Source organism: Helobdella robusta (assembly GCF_000326865.2).
Source record: "Helobdella robusta unplaced genomic scaffold HELROscaffold_3, whole genome shotgun sequence".
Taxonomy (NCBI): domain Eukaryota; kingdom Metazoa; phylum Annelida; class Clitellata; order Rhynchobdellida; family Glossiphoniidae; genus Helobdella; species Helobdella robusta.
Genome location: NW_008704501.1, coordinates 1,330,231 through 1,351,422, shown reverse-complemented (window position 1 = coordinate 1,351,422; position 21,192 = coordinate 1,330,231). Strand labels below are relative to the sequence as shown.

General features: G+C 31.6%; 2 protein-coding genes across 2 annotated transcripts; one reads left to right on the top strand and one right to left on the bottom strand.

Moving 5' to 3' along the window:
- Positions 1-12,301: 12,301 nt before the first annotated feature.
- HELRODRAFT_188516 (hypothetical protein) lies at positions 12,302-16,239 on the bottom strand (the record flags this gene model as incomplete). The annotated part of the gene is made up of 6 exons (XM_009021061.1): positions 12,302-12,634; positions 12,667-13,140; positions 13,540-13,664; positions 14,058-14,203; positions 15,999-16,089; positions 16,227-16,239. The coding sequence occupies 5 exons, from the start codon at positions 16,237-16,239 to the stop codon at positions 12,910-12,912; spliced, it is 606 nt and encodes a 201-aa protein (XP_009019309.1). The 3' UTR covers positions 12,302-12,634; positions 12,667-12,909.
- A 2,414-nt stretch (positions 16,240-18,653) lies between these two features.
- Positions 18,654-20,365, top strand: HELRODRAFT_161093 (hypothetical protein; the record flags this gene model as incomplete). Its single annotated transcript, XM_009021060.1, has 2 exons — positions 18,654-18,795; positions 19,644-20,365. 2 exons carry the CDS (start codon positions 18,654-18,656, stop codon positions 20,363-20,365), a joined length of 864 nt encoding a protein of 287 aa, XP_009019308.1.
- Between the last annotated feature and the right edge of the window lie 827 nt (positions 20,366-21,192).

Here is a 21,192-nt window from a genome sequence, read left to right as displayed (position 1 = left end):
ATTCGATATATTGCTTTTTTATTTGTTTATAGTTTACACACAATCACTTTTTTACTTACAGACAAAGACAAACACGTTAAAAAATTATTTTTAATACCAGGTTATTGAGTGGTGTTCTTGCCAGAACATTTACAAAACACCCAACTAATTATGAGTTCACATGTTTATAACTGTACAGTTCTACTACTATGTAATGAATGTGGCCGGGCTTTTATAAATGAGCATATAAAATGGGGTGAGTGGTTTTGGTCTTGTACTGTCGTTAATATTGAAGTTGTACAAATAATTTATGTTAACATTTTTTGAAAATGATTAACAACTATTATATTGAAGAAAACACGAATATCATATATGTGCTATAGTTTCATTTCGAGTAAAAAACATTTCTGTTAGGGTGGCTGTGCCAAATGAGTCTCTCTGCGTCTGCTCTGCCCAATCCTGTACCTTTCATTTTGTTCGAAGGTTAAATAAAAAATACAATACCAATATAGAAGCCGATAAATGTGATTTAATATTCTGCAGGCTTAATATTTATAAAAAAAACGGCTCTTTTAAATGCATTTGTAAAAAAAAATGAGTTGACTTTTGTAACTGGTTTGCAAACGAAAAGCAATGTCATTTATTATTATTATTATTATTATTGGTATTATTTTTAGTAGTATTAGTGTTAGTAGTATTAGAATCATTATCATAAACAGCGTTGTGTGTGTGTGTGCGTGTGTGTGCGTTTATGTATGTATGAATATGTGTAGTTATAAATAATTGTAAACATAAACGTACATTATGCATGATAACGATCAATAAAAAATTCCTTCATTAAATTGATACAAAAAATTCCTTCATTAAATAGATGCAAAAAATTCCTTCATTAAAGAGATACAAAAAATTCCTTCGTTAAATAAATACAAAAAATTCCTTTATTAAATAGTGCTCAAGTCGTACGGAGAAAAGATATAAGCGTAAAAATGGACAGACGTCAATGAATAAATTATTCCCTCTTCCCAGCTTCTGCGCCAGCGTGCGTGGGTGGAGCTCGCTTGATATTTTCAACGTGCCACACACATTTAACGGTTCTGCATTAAATGTTCTGTGCATGTCTTCTAGGTATTCCGCTGAAGTTTGTATGTATGTATGTATGTATTATTATTATTATTATTATTATTATTATTATTATTATTATTATTATTATTATTATTATTATTATTGAAACCTTTATGAAGCGCTAATTAAACGAATCTTAAAAGCGTTATCTAACAAAAACTGAACTTAGCAACATAATTGAGATAACAAACGAGAAATCATAATGCATCGTACAGAAATAAGATTAAAATTTGGTCATAAACAGAAAAAGTAATCGATTCAATATAACGAAAATACGAAATAATATTTAGAACATGTCGACTAAACAGAAAGAATCGATCAATAATGCATTACAATGAAAATAGATGAGTTTTCAGTTCCTTCTTGAAATCACGCAGGTTTTGGTCCGGATTTCTGAGAGCAGCAGGCAGGTTGTTCCAAACAGTTGGTCCAGAAACAGCAATATTACGAGAGCCTAAGCTGAGACTCGTTGTTGGGATCAACAGCAGGTATGAAACATAGGATCTCAAGTGTGCTCCAAATGGTTTTGAAGATCTCTTTTTGAACCAGTCAGACAAATAAGATGGAGCTAGACCGTTGATAGACTTGTCGACAAGTGTTGAAATTTTGAGCAACACTCTTTTGTCGACGGTTAGCCAATGAAGTTCCTTTGATATTGGAGACACATGGTCGTATTTTAGAGCTCCAATAACAACTTTTGCGGCTCGATTCTGTATTGACTGCAGTACAGCCATGGATCGATCAGGTAAGTCATAAAACAAACTGTTGCAATAGTCGACGCGTGAGTGCACAAATGCATGAACCAACGTCTGTAACGTGGATGCATCTAGGGATCGTCGAATTTGATTGATTTTCATGATTTGAAACATGCATTCGGCTGAGAGCTTCTTAATGTGTTGTTTCATTGACAAACCTGAATCAATTATGAAGCCCAGATTAGCTGCTGTCAAAAAAAATGGGATGCCCTCATCATTAACAGTTATTGAATCTATGTCTATTCTTGAGAGTTGCTACCATGTTCCGATTGGTAAAAAACAGTCTTGTTTTGGTTTAGTTTTGTATGTATGTATTCTTTTTTTCACTGTTAGCCAATGTAGGTTTCTTAAAATGTGTGTCACATGGTCATACTTTCTACGTCCATCAGTTATTTTTGCAGTTCTAGTCTGTATCGATTGAAGAAAAGCAATAGATCTCTCTGATAATCAATGGAACAAGCTGTTACAGTAGTCTAACCGTGAATGAACAAACGCATGAATTAGTGTTTGCACGGTTGTTTGATGTAAAGATTTTCGAACGCGATATAACTGACAAAGCTGATAAAAACATGATTTAGATATGGTTTTTATATGATCCTTGAAAGATAATCTCGAGTCAAAAATACATCCTAGGTTTGTTGCATTTTCACAGAATTGTATTTCATTATTATCAATTTTGACTGAATTAATATTAATTTTAGAAAGCTGTTGCCATGTACCGACAGGTAAAAATTGACTTTTCTCTTGATTCAATTTGAGACAATTTCTCGACATCCATGTATCTATTTTAGTCAAGCATTCAATGAGATTTACAACTTTACTTTTAAACAGTTCTGGTTCACTGCTAGCTATTATTTGGATGTCATTAGCGTACGCATGATATGAAAATCCAAAGGATTTTGTTACTTCTTATACTTCAGCAGTATACAGTACAAACAGAATAGGTCCCAGGACCGAGCCTTGTGGTACACCAGATGACATTGCTTCAATACCAGATAATTTGTTTTCGAAAAAAACCTGCTGAGTTCTGCCAAACAAGTACGAATTGAACAATTAGCTACAACTCCAGTAACTCCATAATCATATTGTAGGCGATTCATCAGGATTTGGTGGTCTATGCAATCGAAGGCAGCACTTATGTCCAAGAATGTAAGCAACGAAACATATTGTTTATCAATTGCATTAAACAACTCAGAAATAGCCTACAGCAATGCTGTTTCAGTTTAGTGATGTATGAATGTATGTATGTATGTACGTATTTATGTGAGTTAGTATGTATGTTTGTACGTGTGGTGTGTGTGTATCTATGCAGGTACGTATGTAGTACGTATGTGTGCATATATTTATATATGAGGTACGCTTAGGTGTCAATAATTTAATGGGTTTCTGTGCAAAGGCTTATGTAGATACATTATTTAAAGAGTTTTATATATTCTAAATTTTTTTCATTTTACTTTTTTGTATAAACAAAGAATTCGCTACTTACAGTTTAAAAGTTTCATGAAGCAAATTTCGCCAGTTTTATTTTTAGTTTTGTAGAAACAATCATTCACCATCTAGGCTCAATCTTTTTCTTCCGCATGCACAATCGAAAGGCACAAGTGAGCAAGCAACAAGCATTTGAACGACTGAACTCATCAACTGCGCCCAATATATCTGTCACATCAATTTGTGCTTGCTCTTTAAAAGCAAATGTTCTTGAAACACAAATCTAAATTAAAAAATGTAAAAGGAGAGATGGATGGAAAAATAAAAAAAAGATAGATGGAAAAATAAGAGAAAAAAAAGGCGGGAACCAAATGTAACGTCGGCTGTTTGATTGAACGTGGAGAAAGAGAGACAAAATAGGAAAGAGGCCGTCCGTGTTTGGTTAGTTCATTTGTCTTGTTTACTCTGAGCTATCTCATATTATTTCAAATTAGCCTGTTTGCTTGTGCCAATAATGCTTTTCATAATTGGGAATACCTATTTCAAATTAAATCTCAGAAACGTGGACCCTATAACTCCGTGCACGATGCGTGGCTGGGTGGGATGGTTTGATTGATTGCCAATTACTTTGCTTAATATGATTCATTGATAACTGAATATTTTCTTCAAATATTTCTAGGTGTTGTTTAATCATAATGAAAAATATTAGTTATTAATGTTAATAACACAAGCTCCTCTGTAACAATTCATTTTACTTAAAACGTTCGTTCAACCATGATGATTGCAACCATTAAACTTTTTTTTAAGCTTTAGAAAGTTTACGATTGAGTTTTTAAATATTTTTAACAGTAGTTTTACAATTATTATCCAATTTATTAAAATTAATGAGAAAATGATTGGTGTTCAAGGTGAAGCGTATAGGCTATTAATGTTAGAAATATTGAAAAGCTCAGTCGTAAACTTTTAAAAGCAAAAATTCGATAGATTTTTTCAAATAATGCATCAATTATAGCCTCCTTCCAGCCGTATATGTATTTTTATTTTGTCTTTTATTATTATTATATATATATATATATATTCATATTATATATATATATATAGATATATATATATATATATATATATATATATATATATGTACACGTATATACAAAAGGATGTATAATTTAATCCATATGTATGCACGTGTGTGGTGTGTGTGTGTGTGTCTATGTCAACAATTGACAGCCACATTTTTGTTAATTTTCTCTTCTTTCTTCCACCAATCTCTTATTTCTTTTCTTTCTTTCATCATGAAAATTTAATTAAAATGGCTGCGTATTTGCATAATAAAATTAACGTGCGTGTGAAGTTGTGGGCAACAAATTGTGTGGCTTGTGGTCCGTGGCGTGCGGTATGTGGCTCGTGACGTGTGGCTCGTTACATGTGGCACGTGGTAGTTGGTTTGTGGCTTGTCGGAATTGTGTTCACGTAAGATATGAGTTCCTAAAAATAGTGTAAGCAATAAACAACACGAGGATATTTAAGTTGTTTGCTCGAAACAAATATAACATATTAAATCAATGAAGTAAATAAATAAATAAATTTTGTATATATATATATATATATATATATATATATATATATATCTGGCATCATTAAAAAAATCTCAAATTTTTGCTTGTACTTATAAACCGCGATGAATCTTTGTGCTAACGGACTATTCTAATGGGCATTTTTCGTTACTCTGACTATTTACGTTTTGTATGCATATTCTTCATCAATTTGCCATCTACGATCATATCTTAGAAAAATGTTGTTTATATTTTTGTAACTGTGCAGATGGTGTTTATATGTGAGAGAAAATGTGTTTGAATACTTCTGTTTAAGTTTGATCATTGTTGTTTTCTCATTGAATCATTGTAGAACATTTTTAGTTAATAAACTATTAAGAGTTTTTTCTGTTTATTTTGTATCTTTGAAGAAAACAAACAGTGAACAATATATATATATATGTATGTATATATATGGTTGTATGTATGTATGTACGTATGTATTTTTCATTGCTTTACGTAATGTATATATATTATATATATATATATATTTTTTTTATAAATTGTCATCTACTATCATAACTTAGAATAATGTTTTATATATATCTATATAATTTTTACAATATTCTATAAATTCTACCGAATGTTTGGCGTTAATATGTTTGTAGTTCGTAACGCCAAACATTCGGTAGAATTTATAGAATATTGTAAAAATTATGGTCTATTACCAACATTATATAATTATATATATATATTTGTGTAACTATGCAATGTCTTGCAAAAATTTGGTCATTTTAGTTTTCTCATCGAAATATTTTTGACAATTTTTAGTTAAGGCACTATTACAAGTATCTTTCTGTTTACTTTTTGTTTCTTTGAAGAAATAAATAAAATAAATAAATAAAAGTTATTTATAAAAATCACTGCGTTTTCGGCATTATTCAACTTGTAGCTGAGTTTCTCAATTTTTTTAACGAGACTTTTATCCTCTTGATGAAGTTTATTAAGGTTAAATAAATTGAGAATCTCACCTACAAGTTGAATAATGCCAAAAACGCAGTGATCTTTATAAATAATTGTATTTATGATAGTCTAAACCCAAAATATATATATTATATATTTTTTTTTATTTATTTATTTATGTTGGAAGAAGGCCATGTTTTATACTGAATTCATTAAATTTTAATGATAAAAAGTTAATAAGAAATGTTTAAAGAATTATGAAAAAATCGAATGATTCTTGATAAGCTTAGCTTATTCCTTTTAATTCTTTGACTTAGAGGGTCTATTCTCATAAGGCTCCACTGTTTGACTATGCTTGTGTATTAGCTAAGAAAAGTGTTAGAATACTGGAGAAAGCCATAGGTTAAACCCATCTAACTCTCTTTTCTGTGTGTGTGTGTGTGTGAGTGAATGAGTGAGTGAGTGAGTGAGTGAGTGAATGAGTGAGTGAGTGAGTGAGTGAGTGAGTGAGTGAGTGAGTGAGTGAGTGAGTGAGTGAGTGAGTGAGTGAGTGAGTGAGTGAGTGAGTGAGTGAGTGAGTGAGTGAGTGAGTGAGTGAGTGAGTGAGTGAGTGTGTATGTGTTTGTGTGGGTGTGTGCAAAGACAAATCTTAAATTGGCTAATGCCAACAATTCGGTAGAGTTCATACAATATTGTATAAAATTTGTTTATTTTATAAATTTTATGACTCTAATTTTTTCCCATTTGTATGAAATCATGAATATGAATAGATTTGTTAAACATGCGGTTTGCATCCGTCTGTAGGCGTGATGATGATGATTACGATGGTCAATATAATGACGATGAAGATGTTCTTGATGATGATGAAGAGAATGATGATGATAGTGATAATGATGGTTAGGATGATAATGACGGTCACACATTTCTCCAGTGTTGTTTGTTGAAAAATCTTTGCATCATATCGATTAACTGAGTAAGTGAGTTTTACAATAGGAACATCATTGTCGACGTATCGAATAAAAATGTAAACATCACAGACTCTGAATGTTTGTGCTTTAATAATGAACAGTGCACTGCAGTTCATATACTCTACAGATCCCACTTGCTCGTTGTCCGAGAACAAGTGCTTATAAATATATTTTACCATGTATGACGGCCTACCATGTATAACAGCTCTATTTCTCTTCCTGCATATACCTATACCTAACAACTGCTGAAAAATCATGAATAACATATAATTTCTTGTTAAATAAAATCAAATGTTAAATTGAAACTGTTATGAAAAAAACTTTAAAAATGTCTTGTGTTTAATGACTTCTAATGCGTAATAACTCACCATTTTCAATTGATTATAATGTTTATTAAATAATTTTAGATGTGTAATAAAATCACAGAACAGCCCGTATAATCGCACCATGATTTCAGAACGTTCACGTATTATTAGGGCTGAAATCAAGCTCTATTTATAACACGCAGTTACGCAACGCACGCAAATCTACAATTTCAATCCGTTTGTACTGTCAGTTTATAATTTGTGGAGTAGATGCAACACTGGATGAACATTCATCGTTTCTCAATCTCCAAATATGAGGCAAATGTCTTTTCACTAATATAAGAATAACAGTAGAGGCAAAAACGCTAAACATACGCACCCAGTTCAATTCATAAAATAAAATGAAATTTTGCCACAAATTCAAGAAATGCTTCGTTAGTTATGTTGGAATCTAATGGAAAGTTACAAAATATTAGAGCAAAAATGTAAACCACGATATGTGTGTGTATTTGTGGGAGGTATTTTGCACGTCGTCAACAAACGTTGAGCAAATAATGTTCAAATATCGGCAAACATCGGAGGAGGAGGAGGAGGAGGAGGCAAGCCTCGTCATTGCCATCATGCTACGTTGCATGCATAGCATTGCGTCGGGTGGAGCAAGAGATGATGTTCCATCATTGTTCGTGTCCCTCAATGTTTATATGCCCGGTGAAGCTTAATGTCTAAATGTACAAAGTCACATGACCATTTCTACTGGCGCGTGTGTGCTGTACGTACACACAAACCAGCAATGGTGCATAAACAAACCCAAGAGAACGGAAATATAACGGAGAAACATAAACAGAGAAAACGTAATTAACAAAAATACCAACCTATCAACTATAACAACTTTTAAAAACAAATTGAAGGTCAGATTACGTTATAGTTATCGATCATGTTCGCATAGTACCCCAGTGTAAAATTTCTATACTCACAAATTTTTACAACGTTTCACTTGTGCCAAAATGTGCTTCCAAACAGGCTTACACGCAAAAATTTAAACAGTCTTTTTTGCTGATCTATGTAGAATTTATACGTGCGTGTGCATGCATGGAAGGACAACATTGTACTGGGCGGGACTTAATTTTTCAAACATTGCACTGGCATACCATGTTGATGTTCACAGGAACGAAATGTTCCGGATGAATAAAAACCCTTTAGTTGAATTCTTTTTCTGTAAACTACTATTTCTAAATAAATACGTAAAAAACAAACAGTTGTCCGAACAAAGAAATGTTAGAAAAAACGCAAAAACGTATTAAAAAATAAATTTTTAATTAATTGTTAATAATTAATTAAATGAATTATTTAATTAATTAAATAATTCAAAAAAATTAATTAATTATTTATTTAAATGAATTAATTAATAAATTGAATTAATTAATTGAAATAATTGTTACAATTAATTAATAAACTCACATACAATGCATGTGCGTGCCTGTTATCGAGCAGAGTTGCCCTGTTATGACGGAGCGCTGTTCTAAACATTCTGATTCTAAACATTCTGATTCTAAACATTTTTTTATCACTAAAGAAACCCAACTAACAAGCAAGGAATAAAATATGCACTAATAAGCAGACCATTGTTTGGTAAACAGACGCAGCATGCGCTTTAATGATTTTTCTTCGTCAGTTCGCCATGAAGTATTTGAGTTTCATTTTTTGCATTGTCCTGTGTGAGTTTGTAAGAATAAATTGATTTATTTTTGTGATGTAAGCGCGAGTGTGGGGTTTGCTTCGAACTTCGTGATTCTTCTGCACTCAACATGATTTTTATATCTCGTTTTTTATGCCAACCTCCAACTAAACTTTTTTTTTTAAATTTTTCACTGTTTGCATTTTTTTAAAATAATTTAGGTCTTAACTGCAGGTTCAGATATGTGGAGAAGTAGATCAACAAAACAACAAAAGACTCGTATACAAATGTGATTATGCCCATTGATAAAATTATAAAAGTTACAGTTCAAAAATAGAAACAAAAATATAGCTGTTGGAAGCTTAGGGACTTTAAAATGGTAGATGACAATTTTTTTGCTCACCAAGTCATTCATGGTTATTGTTGTTATGTTATTACTTTTATGCGTGCTATGTTACTTAGAGAGCAGGTCACATAACAGTCCACATGCAACACACAGCACGAAAGCAGAGGGCAAACAACACATAGTGCATATCACAAAGAATTAAGCATGAAAAGCAGGTGTCCATATTGCAAAAATTATTTGTCGTCGTATCTGACGTGATGTTTTGCCAGCAAGTTCAACAAATTGTCATCGTTATGCAAAGTTTGGCATTAACCGATTTCGTCTTTTCAATTAATTCGCTATTTTGCTTTGTCTATTTTGTTCTTGAAATAGAACCCTCACTGACAGGCGCCGAGTAAGACGTGCCTACCTGACAAGTTTCGCTACCCCCCACGATAATTTTTGATTTGTACTCACAAACTCTGCAATGCAACTGTTGACGAATGTATGTTCAACTTTAAAATAAATTATAAAAGTAATTTTCGTTGTTCTTGTTGCATATCACATAACTTGACACGTTTCAATTACAAACTTATTGGATAAAATGACACGACCGTAGCCCCAAGATTTATATTTAGGGAACTGTTCAAAATGTTTCTCAACGCAAGACATTAAATGAGTAATGAAAACAAATTTTAAAATAAAAATACATTTTAATTGCATAACGCAAACTACAAAAAAATTGAACAATTAACTTCATAAATTTATATAAATTGGATACTTTTCAAGCTAAAGTATAAAAAAATCATTATTATTTGAACTGTTTTTGTTAACTTTTTGAAATTTTTCAATGTATAGAAGCTTTTTCAACTTTTGACTTCAAATTTAGCAGCACTGCCATGATCAACAAAAGTTTATGAATGTTTGGAAACTGATTGGCATGCAATCTGATAATGTTTCTTTAGCAACTTTTTATTTCCGTCGGTGCTAGCTAATCTTTTATTTTTGAGGTCTCAGATCTATCAAAACTTTATCATTTAGATTTCTAATTATTAAAAATATTTTAGTTCTAATTTTGATAGTTGATAACAATGAACAATTATAGATAGTACTACGTTTAAAGATTATGTATGGGGACCGCAGTCTTGGCTAAATGGAAAAAGTTTGATGAGCAGAAAGATAAATTATATTTTAATATGATATATAAGAACTGGCGTGATTTTAAAACGATTTAAAGTATATGGGTTAAATTCATCGTTAGGTCATTCATCCCTCCATGTTTCAATCATCCATCCATCAAACCACTATTACAAGATCAGTTTGCATCACGCCCTACAGGCTCATCTGCATCTACCATCATCTCTCTTACTTCTACAATAACATCTCTCCTTAAAGATAATAATAATGTTCATCTTATTACTCTCGACTTTTCTAAAGCTTTTGACACTCTCAATCACTTTCAGATATGTTAGCCTTTCTTCTTTTATCTGACAACATTTACAATTTTCAAATAAATTTTCTTTCTAACGTGAAACATTCTACTTTTTTTAGTTTTGCTCTTTCATCTACTTTACCAACTAATTTTAATGTAGTTCAAGGTTCTGTCTTTGGACCATCTACCTTTATCATCAATGCTTCTACTCTAAAAAATTCTACATAGTTCTACTCAAATCGTAAAATAGGCTGACGACACCTACCTTATCATCCAATCATCTAACTCAAACACCATCCAATCAGAACTCGACTCATTAACTACATGGTCAAAACGATGCAATCTGTCACTTAACCTCAATTAATCATTCGAACTCATCATTCACAAAAGCGGTAAGAAAATACAATTACCTCCAGAACACCCATCTATCACTCGCACTAGTCAATTAAAAATATTAGGCATCACATTCAACTCCACACTCAATATAGCACCTTATATCAATCAGATCATCACAAAAGGTTTTCAAACATTTCACGCACTCAAAACACTCCGCTCACGTGGTCTCAGAGGCATCAAATTATTCGACATCAATGAATCACTCATCATCTCACGCATTAAATATGCAGCTTCCTCCTGGTCTGGTTTTGCTACACAACAACAACTTCGGCAACTACAATCTCTCATCAAAAAACTAATTCGCCTCAACTATCTACCTCCATCATATCCTACAGTCACTCAGATATTCAACACACTCGATTCAAGACTGTTCAAGAAAGTAGAGAATAACAACAACCACTTCGTCCATCCTCTACTACCACCAATGAAAAGTACAACACACAATCTATCTTCGCCAACGCAAGCACAACTATCAAGTCGCCACTTAATCAACATATCAGGAAAAGACCTTCATCACAAGACACCTCGAACATATTAGCACTCAATGAAACTTTATCTTTCAATCTAGTTTTCCTTTTACTTACAGAGCACCTCACTAACTCACTAAGTCATTATCTAGTCCATCAATAAATTACTTTATTAATTTGCCTTTTCATGTCATTATTTTATTTTCAATACTTTTCATGTTTAAACATTTTTCTTTTTCCTTTGTTTTATATTTATTCATTTTTATACTACTGCTTGCATGGTGTAACATTTCTGCCTCAGTCAGATCTTGATTTTTAAAGAATAATAAAAAAAAGATCAATTACATCTCACTTGTTTCTTACTTGTCTCTCTAGAAAACAGAAAAATATAAATAAATGAAAATTCTGAGAGTAATAATGTTATTTTTTTGGGCGCGGATCAATATTTTCAAAAATGATGCTAATTAAAATAATTAAAATATTTTACATTTAAATAAACAAACCAAATGAAAGCAAAATCCTGCAACTTGGTGACAATTTTTTGTCTTTGGTTGTGCGACAATTCAATGCAGAGCAGCCCCCGTGTTAATTTTTAAATGAAAAATATTTATTAGGAAGACTCCGCAACATTATAGCACAGCCTCGTTCTTACATTTACTTTAATTTACAAAGTCCATTAAATTTGTTGTGAAGTGCTTTAAATACAGCGCTTTTGGTACAATGTATTAAACTGACAAACGAGAAATTAAACATAGGAAAATAGCGTTAAAAATGCATCAAACTTTTGTAGCACTTGTTTGCAATTTAAACAAAACGCAAATTAATTAGCAAATCTCGTAAATTAAACGAATAGCTTACTACAGAATTTAATAAAGTTTACATATCGGCCAAGTTATTGTTGAAAATGTTATATAGGTTAGAATTATTTACATCAATTAACTCATCATTTAATTTCATCATTTCTTGAAAACATGAGGCAACTGATCGTTAGTATAGAAAGGTAAAGATGACAATGTTTATTTTTATTCATTTAAAACTATCCATCTATCTTAAATTAATTCCATCTGTCATCATATTCATCATTCCTACATTCATCTTACCAATCCATCTTAGTAATATTCATCCATCCATCATCCATCCATCATTACATCACATCCCAACATCGTCACGTGCCACGATGAATGAATGTTCAGTTCATATCGTTGTTCTGTTCAGCGGATCATCACGATCGCTGGCATTTTGCATGTTCACGTAAATCTTCCAACCTTTCAATGTTCAGCCATGTCAGTACAGCAGCTTTAATATCGTGTTTTCATGGCTGTTATCCTCATCATCATCATCATCATCATGAAAGTTATCACAACAATCACAACAACGATCATCATCATCACCCTCACTCTCATCATCTTCATCACTGAAACCATCATGAAAACATCACAACTCAGATGTTCATTGAAAACTCATCATTCTCCTAACTACAGCCAACATCACCGTTATCACATTTCTCATTCTCACCATCACCATTCGTCGTCATCAGCGGTCACCCCAGGACCTCCGAAAATTCAGATGAGCATTTTTTCACGAACTCCCTTCGCGAAGGGGTTGTTCATGATCTTCAGTCTGGTCACGTAATCGTTCTGGTAGGCAGTCACTGCCATAAACTTTGTCTCCGGGAAGGTGAAGGTTGTTTCAGTTTCGGTTTCAATTTCATTCCGTTCGATGGCAGTTGAGCTGAAGTCGCATGGACAGATGAGCAGTCGTGGCTGGTAGACGTGCATGGAGTGAAGTAGCAGCTGGAAATTAGGTGCTCGCTTGAATATCATTTTGTAATTATTTAAAATCATTCATCCATGCTTTGTTGATACATTTGCTTAAGTGTTGTAAACTTTGTTTACATTGGTGTTGATGCTGTTATGCTTTGTTTTAGTTGAATCTACACTACCATCCAAACATGCATACATATTCCAAAACATATTCAATTTGATAGACACTATTATAATAACGAGATGTGTGGTGTACTACATCGTACATACGTTGTAAAGTGGTAACACATACAACATCATGTAAATATTATATATTGCGCGAGAACGAATAACACGCCATGAAGTACAACAACATAATGTGATACACACACTACAGTGCATACGACATAATGTGATACACACACTACAGTGCATGCAACATCTACCTACGTGACCATGCTGATCATTTACGTTGTTGGTTATTTTGAGCTTATGGAATGAGATGACCTTCGACATCCAGTGACTTCCCCGGGCGGGAGAATCTTCGTGCGTGTACCTCCTGCTCTTCTCATTTGCTGGCCGGTGTCAGTATTATATTATTTCAATTATTCAGTTGTGCAAATTTGATTATGTTGTATTCCTTGCTGTACAATTTATGATGTATTATAGGATCATGTGAGAAGTTGTGGCGAGCTAGTGAGATCCAGCCAAACGCCATGGATCAAGGAAACACGAGATACAAAACATTTGATTTTACTTTTAACAATTTTTTATTTTTAAACAACGCGTGTTTCAACAGCATTAATGACATTAGTACATACATAACTGAAAGTTTAAAAAAAAGAGTCATTTTATAACAACACTCCATCAAAAAACATTTTAACCTCTCTACCACTACCACAACAACCACCATCGTCACAACAACCACCAGCACCACAGTAACAACCACAGCAACAACAATGACTGACCGTCCTCAGATGGACCAGCTACACTCCAACTTCCGCCATTGTACTTATACCGGAAGTCATTGCATGGAATGATTTCTAAAGAAATTGTGTAGCGCATCATTTGTGAAAGTCCTTTCACGTTCACTCTGATTGGTGGGTACATACGTCTGAGTATAGAAGCATTGTGTAAATTTGTTGAATGTTTTTGTTTAAATATTTGTTTTATTGTATTCGGTCTAGGTGACTCTAAACATTCCACAGACGACGTGAGCATTCGGTGTTGTGTGGTGATGTAAGGAATTGTAGTACGGAACATGAAATGTTTTCAATGCACGCATATTTACCGTGTGTTTGCATGAGGATGGTGTCCATCCATTTTTCTGCTTTTAATGCGTATGTGTGCACTCGTTTTTCTGCATGCATGCGCTGCTCTGCATTTGAGTTGTTTGTGGAATACATACCCGTACGCTACAATCTCACCAGGTATAAATATATATATATATATATATATACCTGGTATATATATATATACCTATATATATATATATATATACCTATATATATATATATATATATATATATACAACATATATGTCAAACATTATTATCACCATTACCATCGTAACCATCCATCAAACAAAACCACGAACAATGATGATGTTGATGACGTTAAAAATGATGTTATAATTGCGTACATGTCATGTCATTATCACGAACCGCAGTGACTTCACATTACATCAAATCACATTACATCGCATCAATTTTTTTCACACATCACATTGTATTACATCAAATTACATTAAACATTACATTGTATTACATCACATTATATTGCATTGTATTATATCACATCACATTAAACATTACATTGTATTACATCACATTACATTAAACATTACATTGCATTACATCACATAACATTGGAGGCATGATGACATTATGGGTAAATGTGCCTTTTCCAGTTTTGTAGCTACTTAGTTCAAATATAAAAAGATAACCGTGTGGTTTTCAAGCGTCACCAGGTACGCTGTGTGAGCGTCGTTCATTTCTTTTAGAACGAAAAGTGGAGGAACTTTTTAGAAACAGAAACCTCCCATAACCATGACCGCTCGAAAATGAAATTGTCTGCAATTGCGCTTAAAGAAAACCGTAACCTCGATAACCACAACCATAGAAAATTCGGAAGTTGGACCATCACTACTGAACTATTCGAACAAAATTTATGAGAAAAGTGGCAAAATGGTTTAATTTGGTTACATGGTCTCATCTCATTACTTACGCAAAAAACAAACAAATGACAAAAAAAAATCATAAATTTTATTTGGAGGCAAACTTGTGTAGCTTAGTAAGGACCCATCTTTCTGATGAAACAAACACTTGAGGTTGGTATTGAGGATGAAAAGTTGCAAATTCCTCCAATTAAGTCTCAGACGACATCAAAACTTTTAGCGACTACGATCGATCTAACTTCAGAGAAAAGGTTAGGCGGATAAAAGTTAGTTACAAAAGCGTCCAAAAAATATTTTATAAATATCTAAAAGATATAAAAACAATTGTTTTTGAAAAAATAAAATTTTGAAATCTGGTATATAATATTATTTGGCAGTAAACTCGGTTTCAGTTATTAGAACCGCGACGTGTAATGTCACTAATACTATATCCCGCGTGTCGTCCTGACGTTACACGCATTACAATCAGTCCGACCAGACACGTGGTTATATGCCAGCTTATGCTTATCTCATTACCACCAGACTTAATGCGCGTAATATGAGCATAAAAGTGAATGACATACATCACGCACGGTCGCATTAAGGAAAGTATTTACGAAATTGTAATTTCATTTCATGCATACATTTTTAAATCATTTAATTCTTTCAACCCCATTTGGTTTTGTGTTTGCAAGTATTATAATTAAAAAGGTTACAATAGAAATGTTTCTCTTGAATCATGCATGCACACAACCTGCCTGGCTTGGTGACGATCATTTCAGTTCCCACTGATGAAAATTCCTTCCATAGATCAGAATCCTCCAACGCCACGTGGATTGCTGACTCTGCTTAACAAAATTTTTCATTCAGTCATAACAACATTTAATTATTTTTTCAATAACTTATCAACCTATGCAGAATTTCACTACTATTGATTGTTACTGTTCATTGAATGCGAATGTGTGTTCTATGCATTGCTTACTTTTATCAAACATTTAATTTGTTGGATATAGGATTAAATTCTATTTACATTTAAAAAATGCTTCAAACAAGCCGATTTAATATTTGATATTAAATAAAACACTTCAATTACTTTTTGTTACTTGTTTGTTGCTTTTAATTAAACTCATTTTGAAATTTAATTGGCTACCTTTTGAAATACAATGATCCAACCAACTCTTATTTATACATAAACTTCTAATTTTTCAAAATGGAGATTATTTGAATGCCTGGTTTAACGAGGTTCCTTTCGATGGATAATGCGCATAAAACGTGGAAACAGAAAGATGTAATAGAATTCCGTGAGTGCCTCAAGACGGATAAATGATAAATTATTTACGAGGATTTTCTTCATGTCCATTACCTACCTACACTGCACTAACATTATTATTTCGAGTTTTAAAAATCAAAATGACGATGACATAATTTTTCATATATTTTTAAAACATTTATTTGTAAATAAACTTTATCAAATTAATTTTTTCAATTAAATTTTATCAGTGACTTGACATAAAATCAGACATTTATCTCTTCTGCAATGCTGATTGATATGCACGCGAGTATTTGTCCAAGCACCTCTTCATTAACCTGGCACAATATCACTAACTTCATTCTATTTCGACATTAAATTTCGATCATTTAAATCTTTACATGCATTTTTTAATTTTGAGCAATGAAATATAGAAAATGTGCGTTTCTCATCAAAATAAAGTTTGTGGTTTAAAGTTCAAAACTCCTAGCAAACAGGTTTTATTAATATTAGTTAATAAAAAAATTATTATGTCACAAAAAATCATCAATTTGAAAAACCTTATCAAACCGCTTAGAAAAAAAAGAGCAAACCAAGGATAAATTTTTCTGCCTTTCTAATTTATTAATTGCCTTATAATTTCATCATTAATTTTCAATAATCATGTGATCTGCTTTAAAGCAATTTAATGAATAAAACGAATCTGTAAATGTACGAAGCTGTCAAATAAAAAATTTTAAAACGTGCATTAACGACAGTTAATATATGATATTTGCGGTTTGAAAGTGAATTGGACTTTATGAAACATCGACCATTACCCTGACGTTTTTTGGTTAGAGTAAATGAGTACTTGTTTAGTTTGTGATGAAATGTTTACAGCATGTTTGAAATTGTCAATTAAAATACCACTTTATATTATTAAAAAATGTAATTTATATACACTGAAAGAATGTTGAAATTATTATAATTATGTGCCTCCGTAAACAGAGTCACGTGACTTACGAAAATTAATGTGGCGTGCTCGCTTGTGAGGTGGCCCGAACAAATAGAAATAAAGATTAAATTTAACTGATTGCCCTAGCGATTTCTCTTAGCATCTTTCTAAATTTGTTTCTACTATCTTAAATTACAGAGTAAAAAAAAGTGTGAAAAAATTTGTTGATCCAATTGCCTAGGAGGCAGGATCAATGTATCTATTTCCAACCAAAAATTCATTTCTAAAGATCAAACTAATTTAGGTAGATAAATCAGATTCGTAGAAACTTAAAAACTTATGCAAACCAAGAGCATGGGCAATTTGGCCGTTTGGCTTTTATTCTAAGTAGGTATATGGTTATGGCTGTTCTACTGTTAATTAAATACAATATACAATCCTAACCACGGAAAATAAAACTTTTAACTCACACATACACTTAATTCTTATAAATAAAGCACTTCAATTGCGTTATGTGCTATTTTTAACTAGCATTCTTTGAGACTGTCAATGTTAAAATTTCTAATGCCATGCAGAACATTAATTACCCCACACATTCGATACATCGCAATTTCAATACCTGCAGTACAGGTACAAATACCTACCAAACAGATGATTCAATAATGACACACAAATTCAATAGCTACCACACAAATTTAATACCTACCATACCGATTCAATACCACACCATTTTAATACTACATAATAATACTATGTTATGTGACTTAAAAATTAAATTTAAAATTATTCGTTATTATTTTTTTAACATTTTTTAGATGTCCTTTTCATTTTTAACATTTAGAAATTAACATTTATTATTAACATTTAGTTAATAGTTATTTATGTTAGTCCGTAGATAAAATTTAAAAACTTTTTTTACTATTTGGATAAAATATTTGAAGCTACATTTGGCAAACGTTTTCTCAAAGTAAGTATGTAGTAGTAATAGATGTTAAAACAGCTCATAAAACAACATACATTCAATGACTAAACTTCAAAATAATTAAATAGTAAGTGTTGAACATCAAGCATCAACCAATATCGCTCTTGTCTGCGTTTAAAAGTAAACTTAATACAAAATATATTCGGAGTTTTGGTCTCCGGTAGGCCAGAAAAAAGGTTTTATCAGGTTTCGTCAAATTATTTAAAAAAATAGTTTGATTGCCGAAGTAAAGTGCAAGGAGCTGATGAGCGCGCATAAATCGTTAGGATCTTTAGAAACCTTTTCTCCTGATGACAACTCCTACAGCAAGCACATCCTTACAGCAGGAGTAGGAGATTCAACACCAAATGATGGCTCCACATGCCTGGTTCTCTTAACTGTCCTTGGTAAATCTAAATAATTATAAAATGGTGTTTTGTTTTTTCTGCTAGCTTTAAGTATCTACTTATTTGATTGATATGGCAATTTTACAATCACTATGTAAAAATAGTAAATTGTTTTACATTTACTGACTGCTACTAACTACTAAAAAATAAAAAATATTAATGTTCAGTTAATTAAATTAATTATTAGTACCATTCATTAGGGATTGGCCAGTTAGGCATTTCTTTACTTTTTACTACTGCTTGCTGCATGCTTTTTAATTTAATTTAAACTTAAAGCTGCTCTGCTATTATGATTATAATATTACACTATTAAGTATTATTATTATGTTTATAGCATAAAAAGCATAGCTTAAATAAAGTTATAGTTATTTTTTAGTGTTTAGTTATTTAGGGTCCCATATTAAAATTATTTAAAATTAAGTTTAACATTGCTTGAACCAAGCTATTAATGCTTATCTAGGCAGGGTTGACTTCTGTATCAAGTAATATATCAATAACATAAAAATAAAGAAGTGAATACTCATAAAAATTTTAACTTAGAAAAGGAATATTCAAAATGGAAAGACATTAAATTTTAAATAGTACATTTATTTTCGAACTTAAAAATGAAACATTATAAATATATTAGAATGGTATCACTATCAGTATTATTATGCACTTTTTAAATTGTTATCTCAAAGAAGCAATAGTATATTGTTATGACCAATGGGCAGGTACATTGAGTTTCAACTTAATATTTTATATCCATGTGATTTTATAGCTTACAGTAAAGCTATAGAACCATTGATAAATGATTTTAAATACTTTTATGTATTACTAATCTTAATTTTGTTATATATTGGTTTCAGACAATAATAATATACCAGAAGAAAAATTGGGAGGATATGCTTTAGATAAAGAAACTGAAATCACGATAGGAGAAGGTGACACTGTGATTTCTGAGTTGTTGGACAAAATTTTAATAACTATGAAGGAAGGTGAACAATGCTATGTTAAATCTAATATCGACGTTTCTGGACAAAAAGTTCAAAAATATGAACTAGATGATAACAATTTCAAATTCAAATTGACTTTAAAAACTTTTAACAGAGCTGCTGAAATGAGTGAATTGCTTGCTGATGAAAAATTAGAAAGAGCTGAACACCATAAGAATCAGGGGACATTAATTTTTAACAATAATTTGAAATTTAGTTTTTTGAGATTTAAAAAGTCCTTACGTTATTTAGATGACATAGAAATCAAACATTTAACCAGCAGTCAATTTAAGCAAGCAAAACTGTTGAAACTTCAGTGTCATTTAAACCTTGCAGCAGCCTATTTAAAGGAACAAGCTTACAGTGAAGTCGTCAGTCACTGCAATGAAGCATTTAATTTGGATGCTACAAACGTGAAAGGTTTGTACAGAAGGGCGCAAGCTTATCTGGCTTTGCATGAATACAACATGGCCAAACTGGATCTAATCGTTGCTCTAAAACATGAACCTGAAAATAAGGCTTTGACTAATTTAATTAAAACTGTTGATTTGAATATTAAAAAAGAAAAACAGTTGTACCAAAAAATGTTCTCATAATATTTTACCATATGCTTTTTTAATTTTATCTTTTATTTATTTAAATTATATTAATTTTTAAAGAAATTTAATTGTATTGTATTTGTTATTTAACAATTAAAAAAAAGATTGTTTAAAACTTTTTATAAAAATTGATTGTAGTTTTTTTTCTAATTTTTTCCTACCTATATCATACCTTGTCGTCATTAACTTGCACTCCATCAAAATATTTGATCGACTAATCATTGCCTTTATTTTTGGAAGCGGTGATGTATATGCGAATGATTATAAGTTCGGCCAGTATTCATAAAATCACTTAAATAACTTTACGCGTTTGCCTTTCATAACAAGAAAAGTTTTTTCTCTTGTAGCGATTCTTATACAAGTAATTGAATATATTATTACCGTTTAGCGTTAATACTTCCCTTAATAAAGTCCTTATGAACGCTTATTTTTACAAAAGATGCTTAGATTTTTTTCTAAAAACAGTTTCTTTTATTTCTTTTCAATTCTGTTGGCAGATTGTTCAACATCCTTGTAAATTTCAAAACTTATTGATTTTACCCGCGGTATCTAAAAAATAATTTGTTTTTATTGGACCTGAAAATCCTTCTATACCCTCGATCAATAATGTTGTTTTGCTCAATTCACGTTATAGATAATGTTGCATTTTTGATCATACATTTGACACCTTACTGAAACTCTGAAGACGATTTTGCAACCCGCAACGAATTAGCAATTTTAAATTGATTATTATTGTAATCTTTTTACTGTTAACTTTTGGGATAGCATTAGCTACGCAAACGGTTGCAATAATTAACTCGACTGACCACAAATGCAAACTTTTA